The 24,077-nt window shown below is 37.5% G+C and overlaps 1 protein-coding gene across 1 annotated transcript in view; it reads left to right on the top strand.

The window, feature by feature from the left end:
* ADGRV1 (adhesion G protein-coupled receptor V1) overlaps nucleotides 1–24,077 on the top strand; it is a gene marked incomplete at both ends in the record, with an annotated part of 263,072 nt that overhangs the window by 1,403 nt on the left and 237,592 nt on the right. The window contains 10 exons of the mRNA XM_080362309.1: nucleotides 595–744; nucleotides 1,109–1,204; nucleotides 3,219–3,323; nucleotides 4,929–5,042; nucleotides 8,219–8,784; nucleotides 10,060–10,330; nucleotides 11,109–11,438; nucleotides 14,756–14,932; nucleotides 15,995–16,218; nucleotides 22,576–22,608. Coding sequence (XP_080218435.1) covers nucleotides 595–744; nucleotides 1,109–1,204; nucleotides 3,219–3,323; nucleotides 4,929–5,042; nucleotides 8,219–8,784; nucleotides 10,060–10,330; nucleotides 11,109–11,438; nucleotides 14,756–14,932; nucleotides 15,995–16,218; nucleotides 22,576–22,608 — 2,066 coding nt within the window. The remainder of the gene's footprint in view (nucleotides 1–594; nucleotides 745–1,108; nucleotides 1,205–3,218; nucleotides 3,324–4,928; nucleotides 5,043–8,218; nucleotides 8,785–10,059; nucleotides 10,331–11,108; nucleotides 11,439–14,755; nucleotides 14,933–15,994; nucleotides 16,219–22,575; nucleotides 22,609–24,077) is intronic.

Raw genomic sequence — 24,077 nt, 5'->3', positions numbered from 1 at the left:
TGTCCTGACACTGCTGCCTTTGTAATCTCACCTCAAACTACCTTCTTACAGTGGAATCAGTGGGATTTCCTTTTGTTGATTTAAATAAAAGCAGGGATGCTCATTATAGAAGAATCATCTTGCCAGATTTGGCAATCAAAATGTTAATTTAGGTTAAAAGCCTAGGATGCCTCTAGTCCCTAGACTTAGATGGCAAAGCAGAGGGCGTTACATCTTAAGGTAAATTTAATTCAAGTAGGGTACTATGAAGTGTACAGATCTGTGCTAGGACTAGCTTTTCCATTAAAAACCTGATCTTATGATGCAGTATGCAAAAGATAACCAGTTGCAAGGCAGGACATCATAAATTATTCCGAATAAAGTATTGTGGTTGTTTTGTTTTGCTTTGTTTTTTTTTTCCTTTTTCATCCTGGTAACTCAGCTTGGATACAAGGGGTTATTATCTGTACCTTCTGTCCAGAAAATAGCTGTATGACAACAGGGGCAATTGCAGGAAGAATTCTGACCAAAGAAGTATGTTAAATGAGTCCAGAAAAATATTATGGAAGACAGTGAGGAAGAAGGAGATGGCATTTAGTTGTGTATTTATTGCAGATTGATGGGGAAAACACAGGAGACTTTTTCGACACATATGCAGCTGCATTTATACCCGACACAGAAACAAACCGAACAGTGTATATCTCTGTCTGTGATGATGATCTTCCAGAGGCTGATGAGACATTCACATTTTACTTGACACTACCAGTAAGTCTCAATCTTTCAATTTATCTGTTTCTTGGAAAATGATGGGTAATCTGGCCTAAATGAGTGGCATTCCATAGCTTTCAATGTGTTCCCCATTGCTATTGTGTCATTAACAGATTGCCAAACTATGAGTGATCATTTACAAAGTTTACTTCAAGCACCTTGTTGTTGGCTGTGTACATCACCTTTCCTTAATAATTAAGAATTATTTTGATATATTCTATTGGCTTAAATGATTTTCATTGTAATATATAATAAAAAGACCTACAATTTTAGGCTACACCCTTAAAAGACATTATAATCGAAATGTGTGGGTTTTGCCCATCACCATATTTAATATCTTGTTTGTTTGTTTTAATTTTAGAAACCATCTGCAAGGATAAAGCTTGGCTCACCCAAGTCTGTCACTGTAACAATCTTATCAAATGACAATGCCTTTGGAATAATTTCTTTTAACATGGTATGGCTTTTTATATGATACTGATGAAAATATTAGAAAACACAAAGGTGAAATTTTCAAAGATGCTGGTTAGTTATTCAACTAAATCCCTTGAGAACTGTTTCTAAGGTAATTCATGCGTATGCATGTAATTAATACATATATGCAGCTTTAATACTTCTAGACTTTTTTAGGTTTTGAGATGTAGTCTGACACCTTCACACTTGGATGAATATTGATATGGCTTATCTTAAATATAAAACTTTTAAAAGTTATTTGGTCCCACTGTCTCTCTTCTATAAGATCGAAACACAGTGGGGAAGAAGTAAGGAGTAACACCGTAGGAAACTTAAAGATGCGTTTTGGAAATCTTGAGAATATATACATTTCCCATTGTCAGTGAGCAATGTCATATGTACTTCTCAAACTGAGAGGACAGTATCATGATATAAACATTGTAAAGCACCTTCTGCAGAAGACCCTGGTGTGACTCTAGTGGTGTGGAGGATATTTGCAATAAAACAGAATTTATGTTCGTAGAAAGAGAAACTGTGCCTCATTGCCAGAATTATGATGATTTAATCTTTGTCGAGGAATATATTATTCAATATATTCATTAACGATTTAGGTGAGGGAATAGAGTGCACTATCAGCAAGTTTGCTGATGACACCAAGCTGGGAGGAGTGGGTGACACTGGAAGCTGTGCTGCCATCAGAGACCTGGACAGGCTGGAGAGTTGGGCGGAGAATAACCTCATGAAATTTAACAAGGGAAAGTGTAGAGTCCTGCATCTGGGCAGGAACAGCCCCAGGTTCCAGTATAGGTTGGGAAATTACATATTAGAGAGCAGTGTAGGGGAAAGGGACCTGGCGGTCCTGGGGACAACAGGATGACCATGAGCCAGCACTGGGCCCTTGTGGCCAGGAAGCCAATGGTACCTGGGGTGGGTTAGAAGGGGGTGGTCAGTAGGTCAGAGAGGTTCTCCTGCCCCTCTGCTCTGCCCTGGGGAGACCACACCTGGAATATTGTGTCCAGTTCTGGGCCCCTCAGTTCCAGAAGGACAGGGAACTGCTGGAGGGGGTCCAGCGTAGGGCAACCAAGATGATTAAGGGAGTGGAGCATCTCCCGTGTGAGGAAAGGCTGAGGGAGCTGGGGCTCTTTAGTCTGGAGAAGAGGAGACTGAGGGGTGACTCATTCCTGGGGATCAGTATGGAAAGGGGGAGTGCCATGAGGATGGAGCCAGGCTCTTCTCAGCGGCAAACAATGATAGGACAAGGGGCAATGGGATCAAGCGGGAACACAAGAGGTTCCACTTAAATTTGAGAAGAAACTTCTTCTCAGTGAGGGTGTCAGAGCCTGGACCAGGCTGCCCAGGGGGGTTGTGGAGTCTCCTTCTCTGGAGACATTCAAAACCCGCCTGGACATGTTCCTGTGCGACCTCACCCAGGTGTTCCTGCTCCAGCAGGGGGATTGGACTGGATGATCTTTTGAGGTCCCTTCCAATCCCAAACATACTGTGATACTGTGATACTGTGAATTTCCTGAAAAAGCACAAGAACATGAGAAATTTTAGCACTCCAGCACTAAGCCATGTTGCTCCCTGAACTAGCGCCATTCTTTGAAACCTCCCAGCTACAACAGTTTGATAGGCAGATTCCATTTATAGCTAGTTATCCAATAAATGACTTTTTAATGGAGAAAACCTATTTTTAATGGGGTTAGCAACTCCTATAAATGCCAGTGCCAATATGCCAGTGCTTCGTGTATATTGACTGTGTTAATTTACCAAAAAACCCTACCCAAAAACACAACACTCTACTTGTGCAATTTATGATAATTTTTTAAACTAAAACATTTGAAACTTTTTATTAGCTGAACTAATTGGTTGCTAGGAAATCTATGCCATCAGTCGACTGGTTTGCAGATTGGATTAATTTGTCTGTGGGAGTTTGGTATTTCTATGGCAACAGTTTCTTCCTTGTGCTGTGATATTTGATCTGTGCCTGATTGCCTGTCTCTTTTCTTCCTCATTAGTCTGACTTAATCACAGTGAATGAGCCCAGGGGCAGAAATGAATTTGTGCCTCTCACTCTAATTAGGGAGAGGGGAACGTATGGGACGGTCATCGTAACTTTTGAGGTGAGTTTATATACAAAATAACTTATATATATATATATATATATATATATATATATATATATATATATAAAACTTATATATATATATATATATATATATATATATAAAACTTATATATACAATAACTTATATACAAAAGCTTCATACCTTCATCTGTTAGATTAAACTGTAAAGCCAAAATCATAACTTATCGAGGTGTTCATAAAAGAGAGGGAAAATACCTTTGTCTACTTTTGCAAAATCTGTTTCATAAAATGCAAAGATACTACCCGTGAAATGGAAAATACTGTAATTATCTGACTGTTTAATTAAGAGAAAATTAGGATGTACAAGAGAAAACTGAGTGTTCTCTGTCATATAGGAAGATATTTGAGGCAGCATTAGTTGTTGTTACCAAAACCCCATGTGTATTAAGTTTGTAAGAAATGTCTTATTTAATATTCCTTCAAACTTTATCTATATTTTACAACTAAACATCTGAGAGAGTCTTTGATGCTTGTGCCACCTTTGAACGTGTAAGTATAACAGCTCTGTATTTAGTGAAATTCTGTATCTGCAAGAATGCAGTTTGAATCCCCAGAAATGAAACCACTCATGTTGAATATTTAGGCCATTATTTATGTACCTGATTTGAATGTGATACAGTTATTGCCTTCATCTATCTATCTATCTATCTATCTATCTATCTATCCATCCATCCATCTATCTATCATCTATCTATCCATCTATGTATCTGTCTGTCTGTCTATCTATCTGTCTATCTATCTATCTATCTATCTATCTATCTATCTATTCTTATCTAGCTCTGATTGTACTACATACTTTAAACTTATATACAAATTCTTTCATATGGTTATTTCTCTATCATTTGTCTAGTTTTATACATCATCAAGGGTTTAATCTAGGCCTGTCAAAATCTGGAAAGGTTTATGCTGGATTTTATTGCACACTAAATATAGCATGTATAGTTAAAGTACAGAATGAGATTATTATCTGTGTAATTTATTTCAGATCTATTTATTTTAAGGTCTCTTAAATGTTGCTATCTGCTTAATCAATCAGATAGATCTCACAGTGTAGTTTATATGTTGAAAAATATTAACAAGATTTTCTAAAAAAAAATCACCATATTGCCTCTAAGTGGCTTCCTAGTCTTTTAGCTTTTACTATTAAACGTAATATCCTTCATAACACATATCAAGATAAAAAATACACAAGATCAGAAACAACTATTATTTTGTCTTGGAAGTTATTATGAAATACTAGTGATTTAAATTAAATAATAATGAATTTCCTTTCTGTAATGTAAAAGAGTCAATTATGCTTCAGTAGAGTCCTCCAAAGAGTCCTCATAGACCTATATGGAATAGTTTTCTTCCTCTTTTTCTGGCGATACATAATTTTTTCAGAGTGGTTACTCTGATTTACTCCATCTGCCAAAAAAAGGCAGATTTTCACAATGGAATCTGTGCCTGTGAGCAGGAGATGACTGAATAGGTAGTAATTTGTTATGCATGTCACACACTGTATGTTGATTATTGCACTTGCACTACGTTTGTGTTCCTGTTTCATGTATTTCTTATTGTACAAATCAATTCTTTGCAGATAGAAGATGGACCAAACCCAGCTGAAGAAGATTTCAGTCCAGCCAGGGGAAATATTACATTTGCCCCTGGGCGATCGGTACTGATTTATAATTTAACCGTGCTTGATGATCAGGTAAGAAAAAGCTGACTTCATTTTCGGTTTGGATGTGCAGAAGGGTAACTGCTTTTCGGGAGAGACTTAGAGTACTAAGTTACAAAAATGCTTGGCTTAAAGAGGGTTAAAAGTGCTTCTGCTTAATAAAGTGATGTTAAATCTGTGAGCTCTCATTTTTACTCCTTCTAATGCGACCTCTGTAATTCTCATCAGTGAATATTTTTAGTTCCTGGATATATCCTGGCTGCTCTGCGTAGCCCTTTTAGGTGCTACTGCAGTAAGTGTATGAATAATCAGGAAAGCATTATACTTAATAATGAGGTCCTTGTTGTATGGCCAAGGATGATGTTTGTGAACTATATGTAGGTTTATCTCTTAGACTATCCCTCCCATATTTAACTTTTCTCTATTTCTTTTTAAATGTGCTCTGCTTTTCCCTAATTGTCTGCCTTGCAAATCAAACTATGCTTGCGTAATGAACTCAGGCTCTCCTTTTTGTCTTTATTAATTGTTTAGGCAAAAGGAACCTGATTATAACATTGCTTACACAATGAATTTGTGATTACCTTCTCAGCGATACCAGTGCAGCTCCTCTGTCTTCAGTGCACAAGAATCCAGTTTATTCTTTGTTAAAAGCCTCTCACTCATGTGAAGAGCAGACATGTTTTGTTTGCCACTAAAGAAAGAATATAACACATCGAATATTCACAGAGAAAAGATAGATTGAAAAAAATGTGTGTGTTTTTATGCAGACATGTTTCTGGGTAGAAACATATTTTAAATAATAATTCTAAAAATATATAAGATTCCTAAAAAAAATGCAATCCACTGAAGAGCGTGAACACTGGGTGATAATTAAAAAAATTGAGGTTTTGGATTGGTCTTCAAAAAAAGTATGCTCCTTATTTCAGAGTAAACAAAACATTTTCTTCTACTTTTTTTTTGAGATTTTAATTTTTCTTATACATGGTTTTATTTTACTTTATTTTATTTCATGTTATATTTTATTTTATTTTATTTTATTGTTTATTTTTATTTATAATGACGATAAGATGGAAAATAGAAGCACCTACACAATTAAAGACAATGCAGAGCAGCTTAATAAGGAAATTAACACACACAAAAATCATAGGGATAAAGTGCATGTCTCAGAAGTGAGCAACTCTAAAGCAAATTTTTTACATATGTTTTTTGTGTTAAGAGATTGTGCCAAACTGATGTATAGAAGCATCTCTTGCAGACTAGATGTAATATTTCTGTGACCTAAGCACAGAATGAAACAGTTCGGCTTTTTAAGAGCATGTGTGTTTTGTTTTCCTCTGAGAAATGCTCTTGAAGTTGCATTTCTCAGAGTTTGATTTGTACAGGTGTGGCTGGTCCACTCAGTGAAAGTCTTTCACAAGCATTCATGGAAGCTGAATTTTGTGTAAAATGCCTTTGTTGTTGATGATGATGATGGTGCAATTCATAGGAATCCAATGTTACCCTCAAAACTTAGTCTGAGCTTTTAAGATCTGAAGTTAGGAAGAACAACAGAACCAGTATTTGTCTGAATTGACTAGCGTTTTTCCTAGTGAAATTAGGGGGCTTCAGATCTGATCTCTACAGTACTATGTTTATAGTAATTTCACTGTATGCATTTCATTATTTAGCAAGAAATAATGGAGGCTTTGTTAAGAGAAAATGAAAGAGACAAGGCAGCACTGGAAATCCTTTATAACGTTGTCTTTGAAGTTTGACTGTTTCTTGTATTGGTCAACCATGGTGCCATTAAGAACTCCAGAATGCACCATTGACACGAGATATTAAGATGTAAACTACAACTGTGATTGCGCATACACTTTGTCTGTCTCTTAAATGCATATTTTTATGGCATATTAATTAGTGAATGGAATGAAACGTAAGTTAGCATCTCTTCTGATATGGTAAAATAACCGTTGCATCTCAGTATAGGAGAGAGGTGACTGAAAGCTTCCAAATCGCACATTGACAAAACAATCCTGCATCAGTCAACACCACTACGCAAGTTTAAGTGCCAAGAGCTGAAAATGGGACAGATTTGGCATCAGCTATAAAAGCAGCTGCATGCCCGATGTCTGAGCCCTAGAAAAGGATCTGAGGGTGGCCAATTAACAAATGAGTGTGAAAGAGAAGAAGTATTGGACAGTGGGGTTTTCAGAGCTTTTTTAGCTCAGTAAACAAAAGTGCATGAAAAGGATTTGTCAACTTTATTGCAGAGTATTAACTATTAGCAAAAAATAAGTAGTTTTGTCCTGGAATTCCTCTCAAAAGCAAATATGACTAGTTTCCAGGAGGGAAACATCCATCAACAGGAAGGATGAGATGCAGAGGTCATAACTAATTTTTAAAGATTTACCTTTCACCTGTAGGTACTAATAAATCAGCCCTATTTTTCTGTTAAATAGGTTTAGCAGATCAAGAATTGCGCAATAAAATGTAGTAATATAAAGCAAAAAGCTCATCCTTAAGTTCTGCAATTCGTGGTTTACAAACCATTCTTTGTTGTCTGCCACACCAGTTATTGCAGAAGAAACAGTCAAAAGTAAAATGTAGTTTTAAACAGCCATCTTGTCAAAATTGCAGAGATTAATCAATTGCTAAGCACCAGAAAACACTTTGATCTGTGACTGAAATATTCTCTAGGGACATGGCTGTGTCTGAATGTAGGTTGTGTTCCTTTTCCAGTGTATAGGAATAGACGGGCCAAGGTAGGTTGTGTTCATAAGTTGTTCCTGTATTCCCTCAGGCATGCACAAAGGTTAATTGGTGTCAACATCAGGAAATCAAGAGATAAATCTAAATAACAGGGGGAACACTTGTTTCCGAATAGAGGTGGCCTCCAACAGTAGAGTTTGGATTTCCTCATAGTCTCATAGCTGGAAAGGTCAATTGTTTAATGACTATTGCCTGGTTCTTGGTTTCGTTTTGTTTGTCATACTGCCAGAGCACAGAAGTATGTTGCAGGAAATGGAAATACTCAGTTTTGAGAAGGGATTTCAGCCAAAGCTAAAAGACTTCTCACCTGTTTGTTTTAATATCAAATGGGCTGTCAAGCTTGTATTATTTCCCTTTTCTGCAAAATATGTAAAACACACTCCTCAGTGTGTTCTGCATGCATTTGAAATGTGACTTACATCCACTTGCTAATGTATTTGTTTAAATTTATTTTCCAGATACCTGAAAATGATGAATTGTTTGTTGTTCGTCTGAGGAGCGTGGAGGGAGGGGCTGAAATCAACCACACAAAAAGTTCCGTTCAGATAATTATTAAGAAAAATGACAGCCCTGTGCGGTTTGTTCAGAGTGCCTATATGGTGCCTGAGGAAGCTGATGTGCTGACAATTCAAGTGGTTCGTGGTAAGGACGACAGTGGAAAATTAATTGGACCTGATGAATGTAAAGTCTCTGTCACTTATGCCATCGTAACTGGGGATACTACAGCACACGCACAGCTTAACGTAGACTTCCTAGATCTACAGCCAAATACAACTATTGTTTTCCCACCTCTAGTTCATGAAACATATATGAAATTTAAGATCCTTGATGATGCCATACCAGAAATTGCTGAGACTTTTCAGATTGTGCTTCTTAAGGACACTTTGCAGGGAGACGCTGTTTTGGTTAATCCATATGTTGTTCACGTCACCATCCAGCCGAATGATAAACCCTATGGAGTGCTATCAATCAACAGTATGCTGTTTGCTCAGACTGTTATCATTGATGAAGACCAAATTTCAAGGTACTACAGATCTTCAAACCTAGTATCTAGTCAGTTTAAGAGATTTGTTTTGTATTGTTAAGCATCCTTAGAATTTCATTGAAAATAATCGTAAAAACACTACTGAAAATTTTATGTAGAAATCACCTAGTGTGGTATTGTTATTATCAACTATATCTACAATGATTTCAAGGGAGTGAGAATGTCTGATTATACAGGAAATATTTTATTATTTATGAACTCTATATAAAACCTGTAAATATTTAATCACATTATCGGAACACTGCAAAACTATTAATCTGAAGGCAGGATCAATAAAGTTGTGGTGCTCCCACACACCAGTTCATACAACTGGGAAATAGATTTCTGGTTTCTTTCCCTGGTAAATCTTTGTGGTTACTATATATAAAATCAGTCTCTTGTGAAAAAAAAAAAAAGGTCTTGTATGTCTCCCCTGAAATATTTGCCTTAAGCTTAACAATAATTTAAATATTTGTAATTTTACAGAGAGATTAAAATCAAAGCTCTGTACAAATTTTATGGGCAGGACTGATGAACAATATTGACAGTCTCAATAAAAATGTCCACTGCTCACTATTGATGGTATTTCACCCTGAGAAATAATGCATCCAGCTGTCATATTATGAACAATTTCAAAAGAATATTTTATAGTATGTAGAGCCCAGCAGTTCAGTATTAATCTGTCTTATATACAGTAAAGAAATAAATCTCGCTTTCTAAATGTTTGTAAGTAATGATTCCCAGATATTTTGTTGTAGTATAGTGCTTGTCAGATGCAGAACACATGACATGTCCAGTATCAGAAATATTGATAACTTAATATTTCAGCACAGAGGCAAATAGTTCATTCAGAATCATTATTTAAGTGTTCATGCCTGTCAACTGTATTTTGACATAATTTATAAAATGCTGTAGAAATTAATAGAGAAAAAGTTATCTGAAATTTGACTTGCATTGCAGAAGACAGATGTGAAACATGCCTAGTCTTCTCTTGTCAGTATCTTTCTCTCTGTAAACAAAATAAGTCCTAACAAATATCTGCAGGGACATTACAGAAAGCTCGTGAGTAAGCACTCTAAGAAAAATATTACATGTGCATTACGATTTCACAAACATCAAGCCCTGACTCAAATGTCAATCACTGCAGTTAACATCTATTTCATTTAAGTCAGTGTAAATTAAGTGTTTTGTCAGTGTAAATTAAGTGAGAACTAAGCAAGCCAATCTCAATTGTAATTTCATATTGTGGGTTTTTATTTTCATTGAAAACCACAGGTTTGAAGGGATTACGATTGTAAGAAACGGTGGAACACATGGGAATGTTTCTGTTACCTGGATTATAATCCGAAACAGCAGCGACCCCTCACCTGTGACCACAGACCTCACTCCGGAGACTGGGGAGATACGTTTTGATCAAGGGCAGATGCTGGTGACGCTTCCTCTGGACATTATTGATGACGATATGCCAGAAGAGGCAGAACCCTACCTGCTGAAACTCTTAGCTCACACAATACAGGGAGGTGCAGAAGTCGGTGAGCCATCTGAGGTAAGTTCGCTTTTAGAATTATTTTGAAGAAGGCACTAAAATGTAATAATTAGGGGCTTCACTGTTTTCGATAACATCGATTGGCTAAACTGGCTTAAGGGTTTGGGCTTGAATATAAATCAAATTAATACTTCATATAATCTTAGCCTATAGAGCCATACACAAAGTATTTGGCTTTGTATACTATACTAAAATACATTTTAATACAGTAGATTATTCCCAACGTACATAGCATCGCATAGATGACCGCCTGCTAGGGGAAGGCAGGAAAGTTATTTTCACTTGCTCATTTGCTGTCTTAATGATTATTGGAATGTTTCGCACCGAGTAACAACTTCAAGAGGAGGGGTTGGTGATTAAGACTGTAACCTCTGAACCATTAAATAAAGGGTGGCCAGCATTGCTGACAGTTTCGTGAGTCAAGTCCCTACTTTGTCCTTCTCAAAAATGCCTGGAATCAACTTGGTGAATAAAATGAAATTTTTCACAATCTGAAACATTTTAAAGTTATTCACTTTGGCTGCTGAACCAAAAAATCAGTTATTCAGGGCTCATTCTGGCACACAGAAGATGCGTAGTGGGAACATTGCCACTGTCAGTGTTGCTTTGCTTGTGTACAAAGAATATTTTGGGGCTGTCAATCTGATTTTCTTTAGTGCCAACACACTAAGGACAAAAATTTATGGTGACAGTCAGGACGTGCTTCTGTGAAAGCATGAAAAATGTGGTGTACGGTAACTGTAGCATAGAGTAAGTGATGCTGTTTTCTGTTTTGCAGCTTCTGTTTTACATTCAGGACAGCGATGATGTTTATGGCCTAATAAAGTTTTACCCTTTGGAGAATCAGAAGATTGAAAGCAATCCGATGGGACGCTTTTTATCCCTGAGTTTTGCAAGGGAGAGAGGAACAGTTGGAGATGTGCAGTTGGTTTATACAGCACTGTATATTCCAGCTGGAGCTCTGGATCCCGACAGAGCAAAAGATGGCATTCTAAATATGTCTAGAAGAAGTATCCTCATGTTTCCAGAAGGAAAAACACAAGATACTTTAAATATGCCAATAAGAAATGATGCATTTCTTCAAAATGGTGCTCATTTCCTCGTACAGGTATCTCAGTTGTGTTTTGCGGTGTGTTTTTATTCTGTGTAATACAAAATACATAATTTAATAGTGGTTCTTTCCCTATTAATGTAATTAAAATGACCCTACCTTTTAAAAAGTGAAAAACCACGAAGTTATTAGCTCTGCAGCTATGGAAACTTGGAGACAGCTTCCAAAATATGACATTAAGAGCTTTATTCCTAATCCTTATTTACTACTTAGACTATTAAAAAATAAAAAAATGACTGTTATAACAGGATTCAGGTATTAATCATATAATTTAACAAAATGAAATCAGCGTTGCAGAAGATCATTACTTTTTAAGTTATGTTTATTTGCCTATCCCTTGGCTTTCAGTTTAACCAATTTAGGGTTCTTCAAACTAAATTACAGAAGCATGAAGAGTTTTAGAAACTGCAAACAAGTAAATGTAAATGGAATATAGTCAAAGATCTATTATATTTCATGTATGTATAAATTTGGCCAAAGAACTCGAAGAGTATTTTTTTTCTACTTTTCCCTATATAGGCCCTTTGGGGTTTTTCCTTTCTTTTTCCTTTTTTTCATATGTGAATTTGTAAGATGGAAACATCTATGATTGCTAATTAAAATTGGCTGGGAAAAAATCACTAAAACTATATCTTTGGCAGAAAACTGGACTCTTAGCAATAATCTTTAAAGAAAGAATTTCCACTTTCCAACGAATGCTTTCATTTTTCACTGGAGAAAACCAAGTTTGCTTACATTTTAGCAAGATATTCTCCCGTGAAGGATCCTGGGCATTGTTATCAGTATTCATTCTGGTTATTTTCTCATCTGCAGTTGAGACTACTCCATAATCTCTATTTCTTGTGATTAACTACTGCACTCTGGTCCAATGGGATGAAGAGCTCAGGTAGCGATCTTGGTACATAGAGAGAGGGATTACTTGGTGCATCCAAAGCATGAATCAGAGACACATGTCTCAGTTCCTTTAAATTAATTAATCTTTAGATTTTAAATTGGAGATCTTCAGAGTTTTTGAGTGGAGATGTTAATGTTAAACCCATAGATTTAAACTTGCCAGGTTTTGTCTTTAACTTATATTCTACCAAAGGTGTTTCCATGACTTCTGTGATCTTGAAAAGATTTATTTGTTTCACTGTGTTCTCCAACAATTCTCTTAAAAAGTAAAAGAGAGAAAAAGAAAATTGAATAATTGCCAGAATCATATTATTGTTTTACTAATATGCAATCTTTTGTGAACGCAGTTAGACAGGGAATTGCCTTCTGGAATGGCAGAACAGTCTAGTGGGTTTTACATCTACACAAGATCTGAAAGATCTACAGAATTAAAATATTTAATTCCAAGCCCCTGTTAAAAGATGCACTGTAAATAACATTGCGGTGTGTTCTGTGGACCAGACACACATATGATGAGTATTTAAAAATGCAGGCGCTTTGCCTGGCTTTTCAAACTGCAGATTCCAGGGAGGCAGCGGGAGGTCAACGTTCTGTACTTTCTCCATGAACCATAAAAATCTTTTTGTTTGAATAAACAAAATGAGAGGGGCTTTCCAGCATAGGAAATTCATTTAGAAACTCATAGAGAAGGAAGAAAAATACCCCTATTTATCACTATGACAATCCTTCTACTTTGTGAATAAACGATAATCACAGCGAACATGTTTAGAATGAGAAGATTGCGGAGTTTGTACGAGGCACAATAAAGGATCAGCTCAGGAATTGGGGGAGGAGGAGAGGGGGAAGAAAGGAAGCTTAAACACGACTGGAGACTGGGTAGAGGAACTGGAAAAGGGAGATTAACATTGTCTGTGACATCTTCAATTAAATAACCTGTTGTAGTCTGAGGTGCAGTTTTTAGTCTGGACAGGAAGATTATCTAATTTAATAAACTAGTTGTCATTATCATTCCATTCACAATGCAGTATTCTCTCCTTATGAACTGATTTGTTTTAAGAGGAAACACTGAAAGAAAAACAAAAAAAAAAATCTTTGTTAATTATTACTTTAATCTCAAAGTTACTATCTGGGACCAGAAGCACTTAGCAAAGTGAATTGTTTCAGCTGTGTAGTATTTCAGAAGCTTTATTGAGCTAACAACCACACAATGGTCCACCTGTGTACTGTTAATTGCAGGATCAGATCCGACTTTAAAAGAAAGCTTAGAAAACAAGCAAAGCAAAGAGTCCCACCATCTGTTCCTCATGTTCTCCATAAATAACTAGTATGGTTGAGAATCAGTTACTGAAGACATCATTTGTAGAACAGTTCCATCTATCATAAATAAAATGTGCATGAATATTTTTATTACTCAAGTAATAGTGGAGAAAAGTATGATGCCACACAAGTATTTTATACAGATTGGTTTTAAGAACTGAAGGACTTTTAATATCACCAGTTAAAATGGTGATTCATGATCACTGTATAGATTTCAATAAGGCAGCTTTCCCCTCCTTCAATAAAACTTTACTGTATGATATCATCTGATAACTCGAAGCAAAAAACACCCTTGTGGGAGTTAAAGATGATTGTCATTGGAGGTTCATGTCCCAGTGAAATGTTTGCAGAACTATTTGCAAATCAGCCATGGAAACGTTTATGATGAATGTAGACAAAATTGTGTGGTATAAATTATGCTTGAAAGAGATATTTATACAAGCAAGTCCTACTGGTTTTACTACATCAGCACTGCTAGTGTGGTTAGTGAGTGATATCTCCCACTCAAAGAAAGGGTGAACATTTTTATATTTCTTCTTAGTATCAATAAACCACCCAACATAGGACTGGTTTAAAATACTATACTGATTTTCAATTCCAAGTGCAATACTAATGTATTAGTTATTTTAAACAGAAAAGTCCTTAAAGTCATATAAGAAGAGAAAGAAGGTTGGATCATTCTTTGGCTTCATCAGAGGCTGTAAATTATTAGAGGCTGTGACTTCAGCAGATTTTTGTCAATGTATGACAAAAAATGAACTTAGGACAGTAGCCTGAGCCACGTGTCAAATCAATACTATTATTCATAGGTGTAGCAATGAATCAACTGATCTAGAAGGTTCATTCTCCCTCTACATACATTTAGTTGTGTACACAAACATGATTTGTCTGAGAGGCAGACCATTTAAAGCTCAATGATATCCACTTCATTTCTTTCACATATCTATTTGCACATCTTTGTAACAATAATATTGCCAGTAAGAGAAATTTGTTGTGCAGATGTTTTGGTCCCTCCGTGTTAAACTTACTCTGGAATGTCAGAATTGTTCCAATTTCATACTAAGGTTTCTTATTTCTCAACTTTTCCTTACATTTTCCTACAGCTTGAAAAAGTTGAGCTGGTGAATAGAATTCCACTGATCCCACCTGTTAGCCCTAGATTAGGTGAGATTCGAAATATTTCTCTAAGGATTACTCCAGATATTGCAAACGGAGAAATAGGCTTTATCAGCAACCTTCCAATTATTGTTTCTGAGCCAGAAGATTCTCCTGCTACAGTGGTAAGTACACCTTTTTGTATTGTCCTTTAATATGGAAAAATTATTTGGAGAAAGCGAAGTTTGCTATGTTTGTTGTAACATTTGAAAGTTAATGTTAGGAAAATTCTTCCTCTAAGTTCTATCTAATCCCAAATATTGCCTTGCTTCAAAAAAAACAACAAAAACAAAACCAAAATGTGCTTGTAAAACTAAGGTCTGGAATAATGTGCTAGTCACTATCAGAAAAGTGAGCTTGGTGTTTGTTTCCTCTGTAAGCATCTAAAACCATTTATGTCTTCTTGTTCACTCAGAACAAAAGATGTGGCAGACAGTTTTAATCTCTTAACAACTGCAAAGTCACTAGTGTAAAGTAGTGCTGATATCACTCTTACATTTCATGTAAATATCTGTATATTTTCCAGTTGACTGACTTACACATGAATGTATTTTTTTGGCTTGCTGGGCGTTATTTCCAACAATTGTGCTTTTTAGGTTTCTGAGAACACAAAGAGTTATTTTCAAAAGTATTGCCATCCATCCAAGTGCTGTAGTCCTACATGGAAAAATGTTTTTTCATACTTTTTTACTTTTTTCCAGGGTTCACTGAAATCTCCCCACAAATCCTGGATCAGATTGCTTGTTTCTCATTCTTAGACTAGAACCGCTAGTTAGCTTAAGGAGAGTAGACGTTGCACTGTACCAGAGTAAAATTATAGAAGTTATATTTAAATTCTGGGTTGTGTCTTGACTAAATTGGTTTAATCAATTGTACATTCTTTTTATGTTTATGATTGTTTAATGGTTTGTAATATAAAGAATCTGTCATCTCCATTGCGTAGCGATTTGTGATAGAATTAATCTGTCATCTCCGCTGCCAAGGTATGCAACTGATAAGTGGTTAAGAGGTTAAGATTCAGTATATATTGGCATGGATGCAGTGTCTTTGATTTCATATCATATACACAGTTACGAGTAAAAAAACAAGCTGAACATTTTGAGGCTCATATTCAAATGGTAATTTGCAAGGGGTAGTTGTTTCTGCATCTGGTTTTACAAGTCACAACAGATTCATGTGTTTCATAGGTTTCCATTGCGTTGCATCGGGATGGGACTGATGGTCAAGCAACTGTATTTTGGAGTTTGAAACCATCTGGTGTCAATCAAAAGGCAGTAACACACGATGATATAAGTCCTTTTAATGGCTCCGTTGTTTTCTTATCTGGACAAAGTGATACTACAATCAACATTACTATTAAAGCCGATGATATACCTGAGATGAATGAAACTGTGTTATTAACCTTGGACAGGTATTGTACCCTAATCTCTATTCATATGTGTTGTTTGCAATACTCAATTGATGTATAACAAGTTAGCACAACATTAATTAGGAGGTATTGCCTATATTGTGTTGATAAGTGCCTGATGGAGTATTAGGCCCTTGATTCAGACTATGTATGGATTCTTCTTTGGAGATCAATGGAAGAAACAGTGTTGTGTTTATCATCAAATGACTTAATTTTGTTTCATGAAAATAATATATGCTATTTATAAAGTTCTTTCAGCTTTGATCTTTAGGTATAGCTCTTGGTCATAACATACATCTTTTCAGAAAAGTAATATTTACTGAGGCAATTGGGAAAACCATAATGAAGAGTAGACAGTAATACATAACTGTTTTTTCTATCAGAAAGAGGTTTATAGCTAGTGTGTCATTGCAGAATTAGATCAGCTTTTTCTTTGTTTGATCTGTGCGTTCTGTACTGCTTGCTCTTGATAATTAGATACTTTCTGGCTTCAAAAATTGCCCGGTGTTACCATTACCACACTCTTTGTCTACAGAGACAGAAACGGTGTTTCTGAAGCACAGCGTTGTAGTCTCCCTCCTGCACAATATCAGGGTTACAGGATAATTAAAACCTTAAGGGATCTCAGGAGATGCTATTGTCTCCATGTGAACACTACTCACAATACTTGAAATAGTTCATATTGAGGAGTGTATTCCCTGCCCTGCTTCCAGCAACTTAATTGTATATATGGTTTAGAAATACCGCCACTTCTACTATCTCCTACTAGTCTAAGGTACAATTTTCCACTTTTTCTGGAAATATACTAATAGGAATCTGCCAGCAACGATGTCCACATTTGCTATTTACACAGTCCTTACCCCATGCAGACGTATTTTTGTCCTATATAGGAAGTGCAAAATAGCTCTTGGGAGCTTCAACACCAAATACCTAAGGTGATTTCTCTCTAGAAACCAGCAACCAGCTCCTGAAGCTGTTGCTGATCCTGTTTCCGAAAATCAGGTTTTTTAACAATATTCTGTCACACAGGAAAGCTGTTATTCCATTGCAGAATTACTTGCTTCTGTGAAAGCATCTAGTGCAGAATGAGATCTTTAATTCTACCTTTGCTACTCACTACATTGAAAGACAATCCTGTTCAAGACAGAAATAAAGGGAGAGTATTACATGTATTTCTCTGCTTTCCTGGTTCATCTCAAGGAATTCATTAGCGTCTCTGGCACAAAGAGTGAAACTATAATAAGATTATAAATGACGATGAAAGTTGTCAAGGGATTGTGTAAGGTGGCCAAAAAATAGGGGTGGAAGGATAAGAAATAAATAAGTAGATAGAGGAAGCGGATGGTGTGAAAGGTTGACTTTTTTGAGTTGACGGTTCGACAGGTGTACGGAACTACAGCTGTCTGCCGTTTATTCTGAGTAGTAACCCGGTGCTGTGCCTTGGAGCTGATGGCTGCAATGAGGATTGAACTGGCAGCTGGACAAACGTGACCACTGTTCTGCTGTTACGATGTGTGGTGGGAGCAGCCGGCTCTGCTGGTCACCAAAAAAGCATGTGAGCCGTAAGCAGCTTTCCCAGACTTGGCAAGGTCAGAGAGTGAAGTAAGGAACAGGTGCTCTGGCATGGAAAAAGAAGTAAACAAGAAGGATATAAAATCTTAACTTTTCTCTAGACCTGGATGCTGTCCCCAAAGGCTATGAGTGACATTTGGCAACCATGACATTAGCAGAAGCCAAGAATGAAATGACTGCAAAGATCATTCTTTCAGTACTGGAGATGACTCTTCAAATCAGGGTTGAAGGATTCTGGCAGGGTGATGTGTGTAAGCTTGTAGTGTTGCTTTATACATAGTTTGTATTTTCTGGATGAAGAGAAGGTTCCAGTTTCCAAGGCTGGCAGCCAGCACCCCACAGCAGTAGCGAATTGGCATAAAAACAAAGATGCACTGTGCTGTGGATATGCTTGTTCTGTTCTATAAATTGTAGCATAAGTCAGTGGGAAAATAGAGCTTGTAATAACTTACTGAAACTATAGACATAGAAATACATTCATAAGCATTCTATTTATTGTAATTAGTAATAACATGCATAAAATAATAAAAATAATTAGTTCTAACAAGGATGTATTATTTACAACTCAGTGGTGTAGTTTAGACAGCTAACATTTTAAACAAGCTTTAATAGCATCCATAACTATGAGAGAAACTTTCCAAGCCATTTAAAATAGTATTTTCTTTCCTTGTTCTATGATTTCTGTCTATGGGCTGTAGATATTAAAAACATCTCTGAATTATGACCACAAAATGGAGGCCAATGTATATCACAAAGAATATGCTTCCAGATAAGATAGATGAGTAACAAAGAAGCAAGTCAATCTTGTACCTGCTGAAGCTTCTTCATATTTTCATTTTTTAGGAGCAGCTTCAGGTTGAGTGCCTGACCATATCTGAATAGGCCTGAATTGAGACCAAGCATAAATAAAGGCAGATGTCTGTAGTGCAATCTGTATGAAAAAGAAAAGGTCTTGGTCTTCTTGATGAATGTAGGTGGAACAGGCCACGGAAATTGTGTGTATGCTTTGTGAAAGCTGTATACATACTAGGGCTGTTCATTTTACCTGGTAAGCACAAACAGAAATAAGATTTTTAAAAATCCGATTGTTGTTTTTTCCCTTCTGCACAATGAATTCTCCTGCTGGCAGCTGTTATCCCCTCAGTAATGTGCAGATACACAACTATCACCGTTTGGCAATTGGCACAAGTTGGTGTTCAGGACCTCCAGGGTGTGCGGGTTGTGTTTGCAACTCTTAAATATGTGGGGGTGAGTCTGAGAACCTGCTGGCTTTGGGATCTGCGAACACCCATATGCTGATAAATTCATTTTGATCTGTTGAAGTGATAATATATGAACAGATGACTGTTTTGGCATCCTGGGGTGGGTTAGAAGGGGGTGGTCAGTAGGTCAGAGAGGTTCTCCTGCCCCTCTGCTCTGCCCTGATGAGACTACATCTGGATTATTGTGTCCAGTTGTGGCCCCTCAGCTCCAGCAGGACAGGGAACTGCTGCAGAGAGTCCAGCGCAGCCACCAAGATGCTGAAGGGAGTGGAGCATCTCCCGTGTGAGGAAAGGCTGAGGGAACTGGGGCTCTGGAGCTGGACAAGAGGAGACTGAGGGGGGACTCATTCCTGGGGATCAAGATGGAAAGGGGCAGTGTCAGGAGGATGGAGCCAGGCTCTTCTGGTGACAACCAGGGACAGGACAAGGGGTAATGGGTACAAACTGGAACACAAGAGGTTCCACTTAAATTTGAGAAGAATCTTCTTCTCAGTGAGGGTGTCAGAGCCTGGCCCAGGCTGCCCAGGGGAGTTGTGGAGTCTCCTTCTGTGCAGACATTCCAACCCGCCTGGACACCTTCCTGTGTAACCTCATCTGGGTGTTCCTGCTCCATGGGGGGATTGCACTGGATGAGCTTTCCAGGGCCCTCCAACCCCTGACATTCTGTGATTCTGTGACTTGTTTCACATGCCGTGAAGAGAGAAACAGGACTGAACTGATCCTGTGTACCGAGTGGCAGTTTGGGCTTCTCAACTCTGTGATGAAAGGACCGTAGATGAACACAATGTTGTTCTTGACTGTTGTCAAGACACGCAGTGAGGGCTGATGGCTGGTGGCCTGGGGGCTGTATGGTGGTGTAGAGCCAGGAATTCAGCCTGATAATGTGGCCAGTGGGACAGGTAACGGGGCAACCTGAAGTCCAGGGCATCAGGCAAGGTCATGGCAATGGGGCAGGTCAAGCCAGGAGGACATGTCTGGTTTAGGGCAGGTGATGGTCACTATGGTTAGGCATAGCCCAGCGATTGCCAGGCAGGTCCACAGCCAGGACACAAATCCAAGGTTGAACCAAGAAGTCTCCAAGTGGGTCCTGGTCCAGGGATGTTATGAGAATGTATGTGTGTGTACCTCAGAGCATAGACACAAGGGATCTTGTTATGTAAACTGTTTGTTGCTTATGTATTAATAACAACACCTCTGTGTTGGAAACCTAAACCTAGGTGCTTCTGTTTACATGAAGTCATGGAATCAATGTTCTGAGGATCACAAGGATCATGGAGCCCAACTCCTGTCCCTACAATGACAACCCCACAGGTCACACCATGTGTTTGAGGACGTTGTCCAGTCTCTTCTTGAACACTGTCAGGTTGGGGCCGTGACACCTCCCTGGGGAGCCTGTTCAGTGTCCAGCACCCCCTGGGTGAAGAACCTTTTCCTCACGTCCCACTGACTCTCCCTGGCACATCTTCTGCCATCCCTGGGCTCTGTCACTGTCACAGAGCAGAGCTCACCCTGCCCCTCCTGCTCCTGCTGAGGAACCTGCAGCCCATGAGCTCTGCCCTCAGTCTGCTCTGCTCCAGCTGAGCAAACCCAGGGACTCCAGATGCTCCTCATACGGCTTCCCCTCCAAACCCTTCACCAACTTTGTAGCCTCCTCTGGACACTCTCCAGTAGCTTTATCTCCTTTATCCTGTTCCTCAGCCCTGCATACAGTGAATGGTCCAGGTGAGGCTGCACCAGCACAGAGTAGGACAATCACCTAGGCTATTTTATGCCTTTTTTGAATAGTGACCAATATTTACTATGTCAGAGCAGTGAATAGCAGTCTGGCCAGTCGTGCAGAGAAAAAATGGTCAGATCAATCAACCAATGAATCAATCAAGTGATTCTAGTGTTAGAAATGGGCCTTGGGTGCAGAAACCTCCCAAACAGTTGTTTCCTTTAGAAGTGGATGGGCTGAATCTGACTAGTTGCTTCCTAACTTCTAGATTCCGGTCTGACTTACACTGTCACTGTTTTAAAGTAATAAAGCATTGACAGTCTTGTCCTTTCGAAGAACACCTGGAGATGCCCAAGATGCTCCTCTTATGATTCTTCATGGCCTTTGCACGTCTGCTGCCCTCCTCAGATTTCTGTGCCCTTGTGCATCACAGCGCAATATTATATTCTACCACAACTCTTCAATTCACCTTAAACAACCGTTTTTGGTTGAGCTGTGTTTGGACTCATGTGTTTTAACTCCATGAGGCTGAAAGAGATTTTATTTCTTACATGACTTTTCACTTTCCGATGAATTATTATGTCTTAACTACTTAAGCTTGTACATACATTCAAAAAACTCCCTTGACATAGTGGTTCACTTGCGTTATCTGTTATAAATTGTATTACCAACAGCTTAGCGATGTAATTATATTTTAGCATTACCAACCTTGGAATTTTCTTCTTGATGTTTTCATTGCGTTAACACCTTGATGGCTTTGGAACACTTCTGCATATGTTTCTGAAGGGAAACAGAATGACTCAATATATAGTATTTAAAATGTAGCCTCACTGGAAATCAGTGAGAAATTTATATTAGCTCAGATTGCCTATTTGAAATAATGTATTTTCCTTTATTTTCTCAAACTTTTGAGCAAACTTTTCTCATCGTGAATTCTGGATCTGAGTTGTTTTTGAGATTAATGAAGTCAGAATTTTGCTTTATAAATGCGGCGGTAATCTGTTTATGGTATTTTGATAGGAGATACAGGTTTATATTTCATGTATACTTATTTTAGATCAAGAAAGTCAAAATGCGTGATTATCATTGCAGATTACTGTCCTTTCTTCTGACTTGATACGATAGTTTTGTTGTAAGTGCTTGACCAAAACGTAACTATTAAAAGATTAGCAAATACCCTTTTCTTATTTTGATATTTTTATTTGTTATATTTTTCTATTGGTATTTAACTTTGGTAATCTGGTTAACCAAAAAACTGACAAAAATGAAGTTTGATATGATTTTCTGACAAAGTAGTTGTTGATATGTACCCGTTGTAATTCCCACCATACTTACTTGTTTTTATCATTACTTTGGCAAATTGATGAAATAACACATTACAGAAGCATGTAGGTTGTTTTTTGTTGTTGTTGTTTGTTTGTTTTAATTGAAGGGCTGTTTATAAATTAAGGCTGCTGATGCAGTTGTGAATAGGTACAAAGGTTGGCAGCAACTGAGTTCTTGGGGAAGGGCTGGGCAGAGTGGGTTATGAACAGGTCTTGACACACTGAATTGGTCCTCAGGTCATTTCTCCTAACTAGGAACTGCCCACTAGCTAGCATTTGTCAACAGGAAAATGCCAAGCGGTTAGAGGTCCCATAAAAAAGAACATTATAAGCTTTTGGAAAGGAGAAATAAAGCATTTTTATTTTTAATATATATTTTTTTTAAATTATATTTTTATTTTCTAAGTTTATACTATTGAATTCTAGCAAGTTGCACTTTCATTCCTTCCCCCATGCCATTTTTTCTTTCTTTCCGTGCTGACAGGGTAGAGACAGAAAGGTTTGTCGTGTACTTTGGGTAAGTGCAGCAAGCTCTGCTTTGTCTTCAGTGAATCACTGCTCTGTTTTGCAAGTGGTTGGTTTGGACAGAATCTGTCATTTCTTCTTAGGAATCACATTTTCTGCATGCACGCTTGCCCTTTGGTGTTTAATTTGATGGCACGAGGCTCTGGCTTGAAGCCATTTCTTTAATCAGGATCTGTTGAATGTTGAAAGTTAGAAATGTATGGTTCAGTGTTTGATAATTGAGCATTTGATGCAGAAATGGAGTAGCTGTTTTAAACTCCCACAATTATGATTTGCTGCAACTAAATGACTGAACTCACTTGAATTGTAGAGAAGAAGTTTTCTGTGGTCAAATATGAGCGGTTATCTTGTTTTTGAATAACCTACATTTAGATCTGTTGACACGAGTTATTGTGTCTGCTGACGTATTTTTTTAATGTGCAATAAACATGTCACATTATTCAATTAAACAGATATTTCCTGGTTTACATCTAGTATCCTGCCTGTAGACTTTGCTAAAAGATACATTGCTATCCATTTTTTTTTGTAAGCTGGGGCATCCCAATTATTTATGAAGTGTTTGTGTAAACAGCTCTGAAACTGATTTTGAATATTGAATATAACAGATCACATTTTCTTTCTACATAAAAAAGTGTTTGATGAAGTCTGGGTTGTAGTGGAGTGAAACCATAAGAATATTTACAATATGTTGGACAAAGATTTTGTTGAAATTTCCTTCCAGGAAACATGGAAGAAGCACAGGAATCTAAATACACAAAGCTCCATGTAATGAGCCATAAACCACAAACAAGCTGTGTTCCTGATGAATCCTTCAGTAGTATATTTTCTGGCATTTTTAATATAATGAACTGAACTATATCAGTGGCTTTGAAAATTAAATCTGAGGAAATTAATGAGAAATGTGCAGCATCATTCACTAAATGCCTTTAGGCAGCAGGTTTGTGAGTAAGAGAGGAGAAAGAGAATTAAGTCTGAGCTACTAAGAGTAGGTTCAACACTCACCAGAGCAAAACTGGATCCTACAGGTAGGGTCCACATCCTACAGAAGGCAGGTTAATGCATAGATGAGGATGAAACCCACACTATTCATAGAATCGTTTTGGTTGGAAAAGACCTTTAAGGTCACCGAGTCCAACCACTAACACAACACTGGCAAGTCCACCTCTAAACCATGTCCCTAAGAACCTCATCTACGTGTCTTTTAAACATCTCAAGGGCAAGTCTCTTCCTACTTGTATCAGTAGTAAGTTTTGCGGAAGAGGATAAGAATACATATTCATCAATGTAATTTCTATTTGTTTAAATGATTTTGGATTATCCTTTAGGTTTTTGATCCAAATGAATAGTAGTAGTGGATATTCGTCTTTTATTGCACAATTCTGTTTCTTTTCCTGTGTGGTGTGTGCATGTGCCTAAAAAAACCCCAGATCTCTAACTACAAAAACTAATTAGAAAACAGAG

The sequence above is a fragment of the Nesoenas mayeri genome, assembly GCF_963082525.1.
Source record: "Nesoenas mayeri genome assembly, chromosome: Z".
Classification (NCBI taxonomy): Eukaryota; Metazoa; Chordata; class Aves; order Columbiformes; family Columbidae; genus Nesoenas; species Nesoenas mayeri.
The sequence above is the reverse complement of the archived record's forward strand: the minus strand, read 5'-3'. Positions and strand labels throughout refer to the sequence as shown.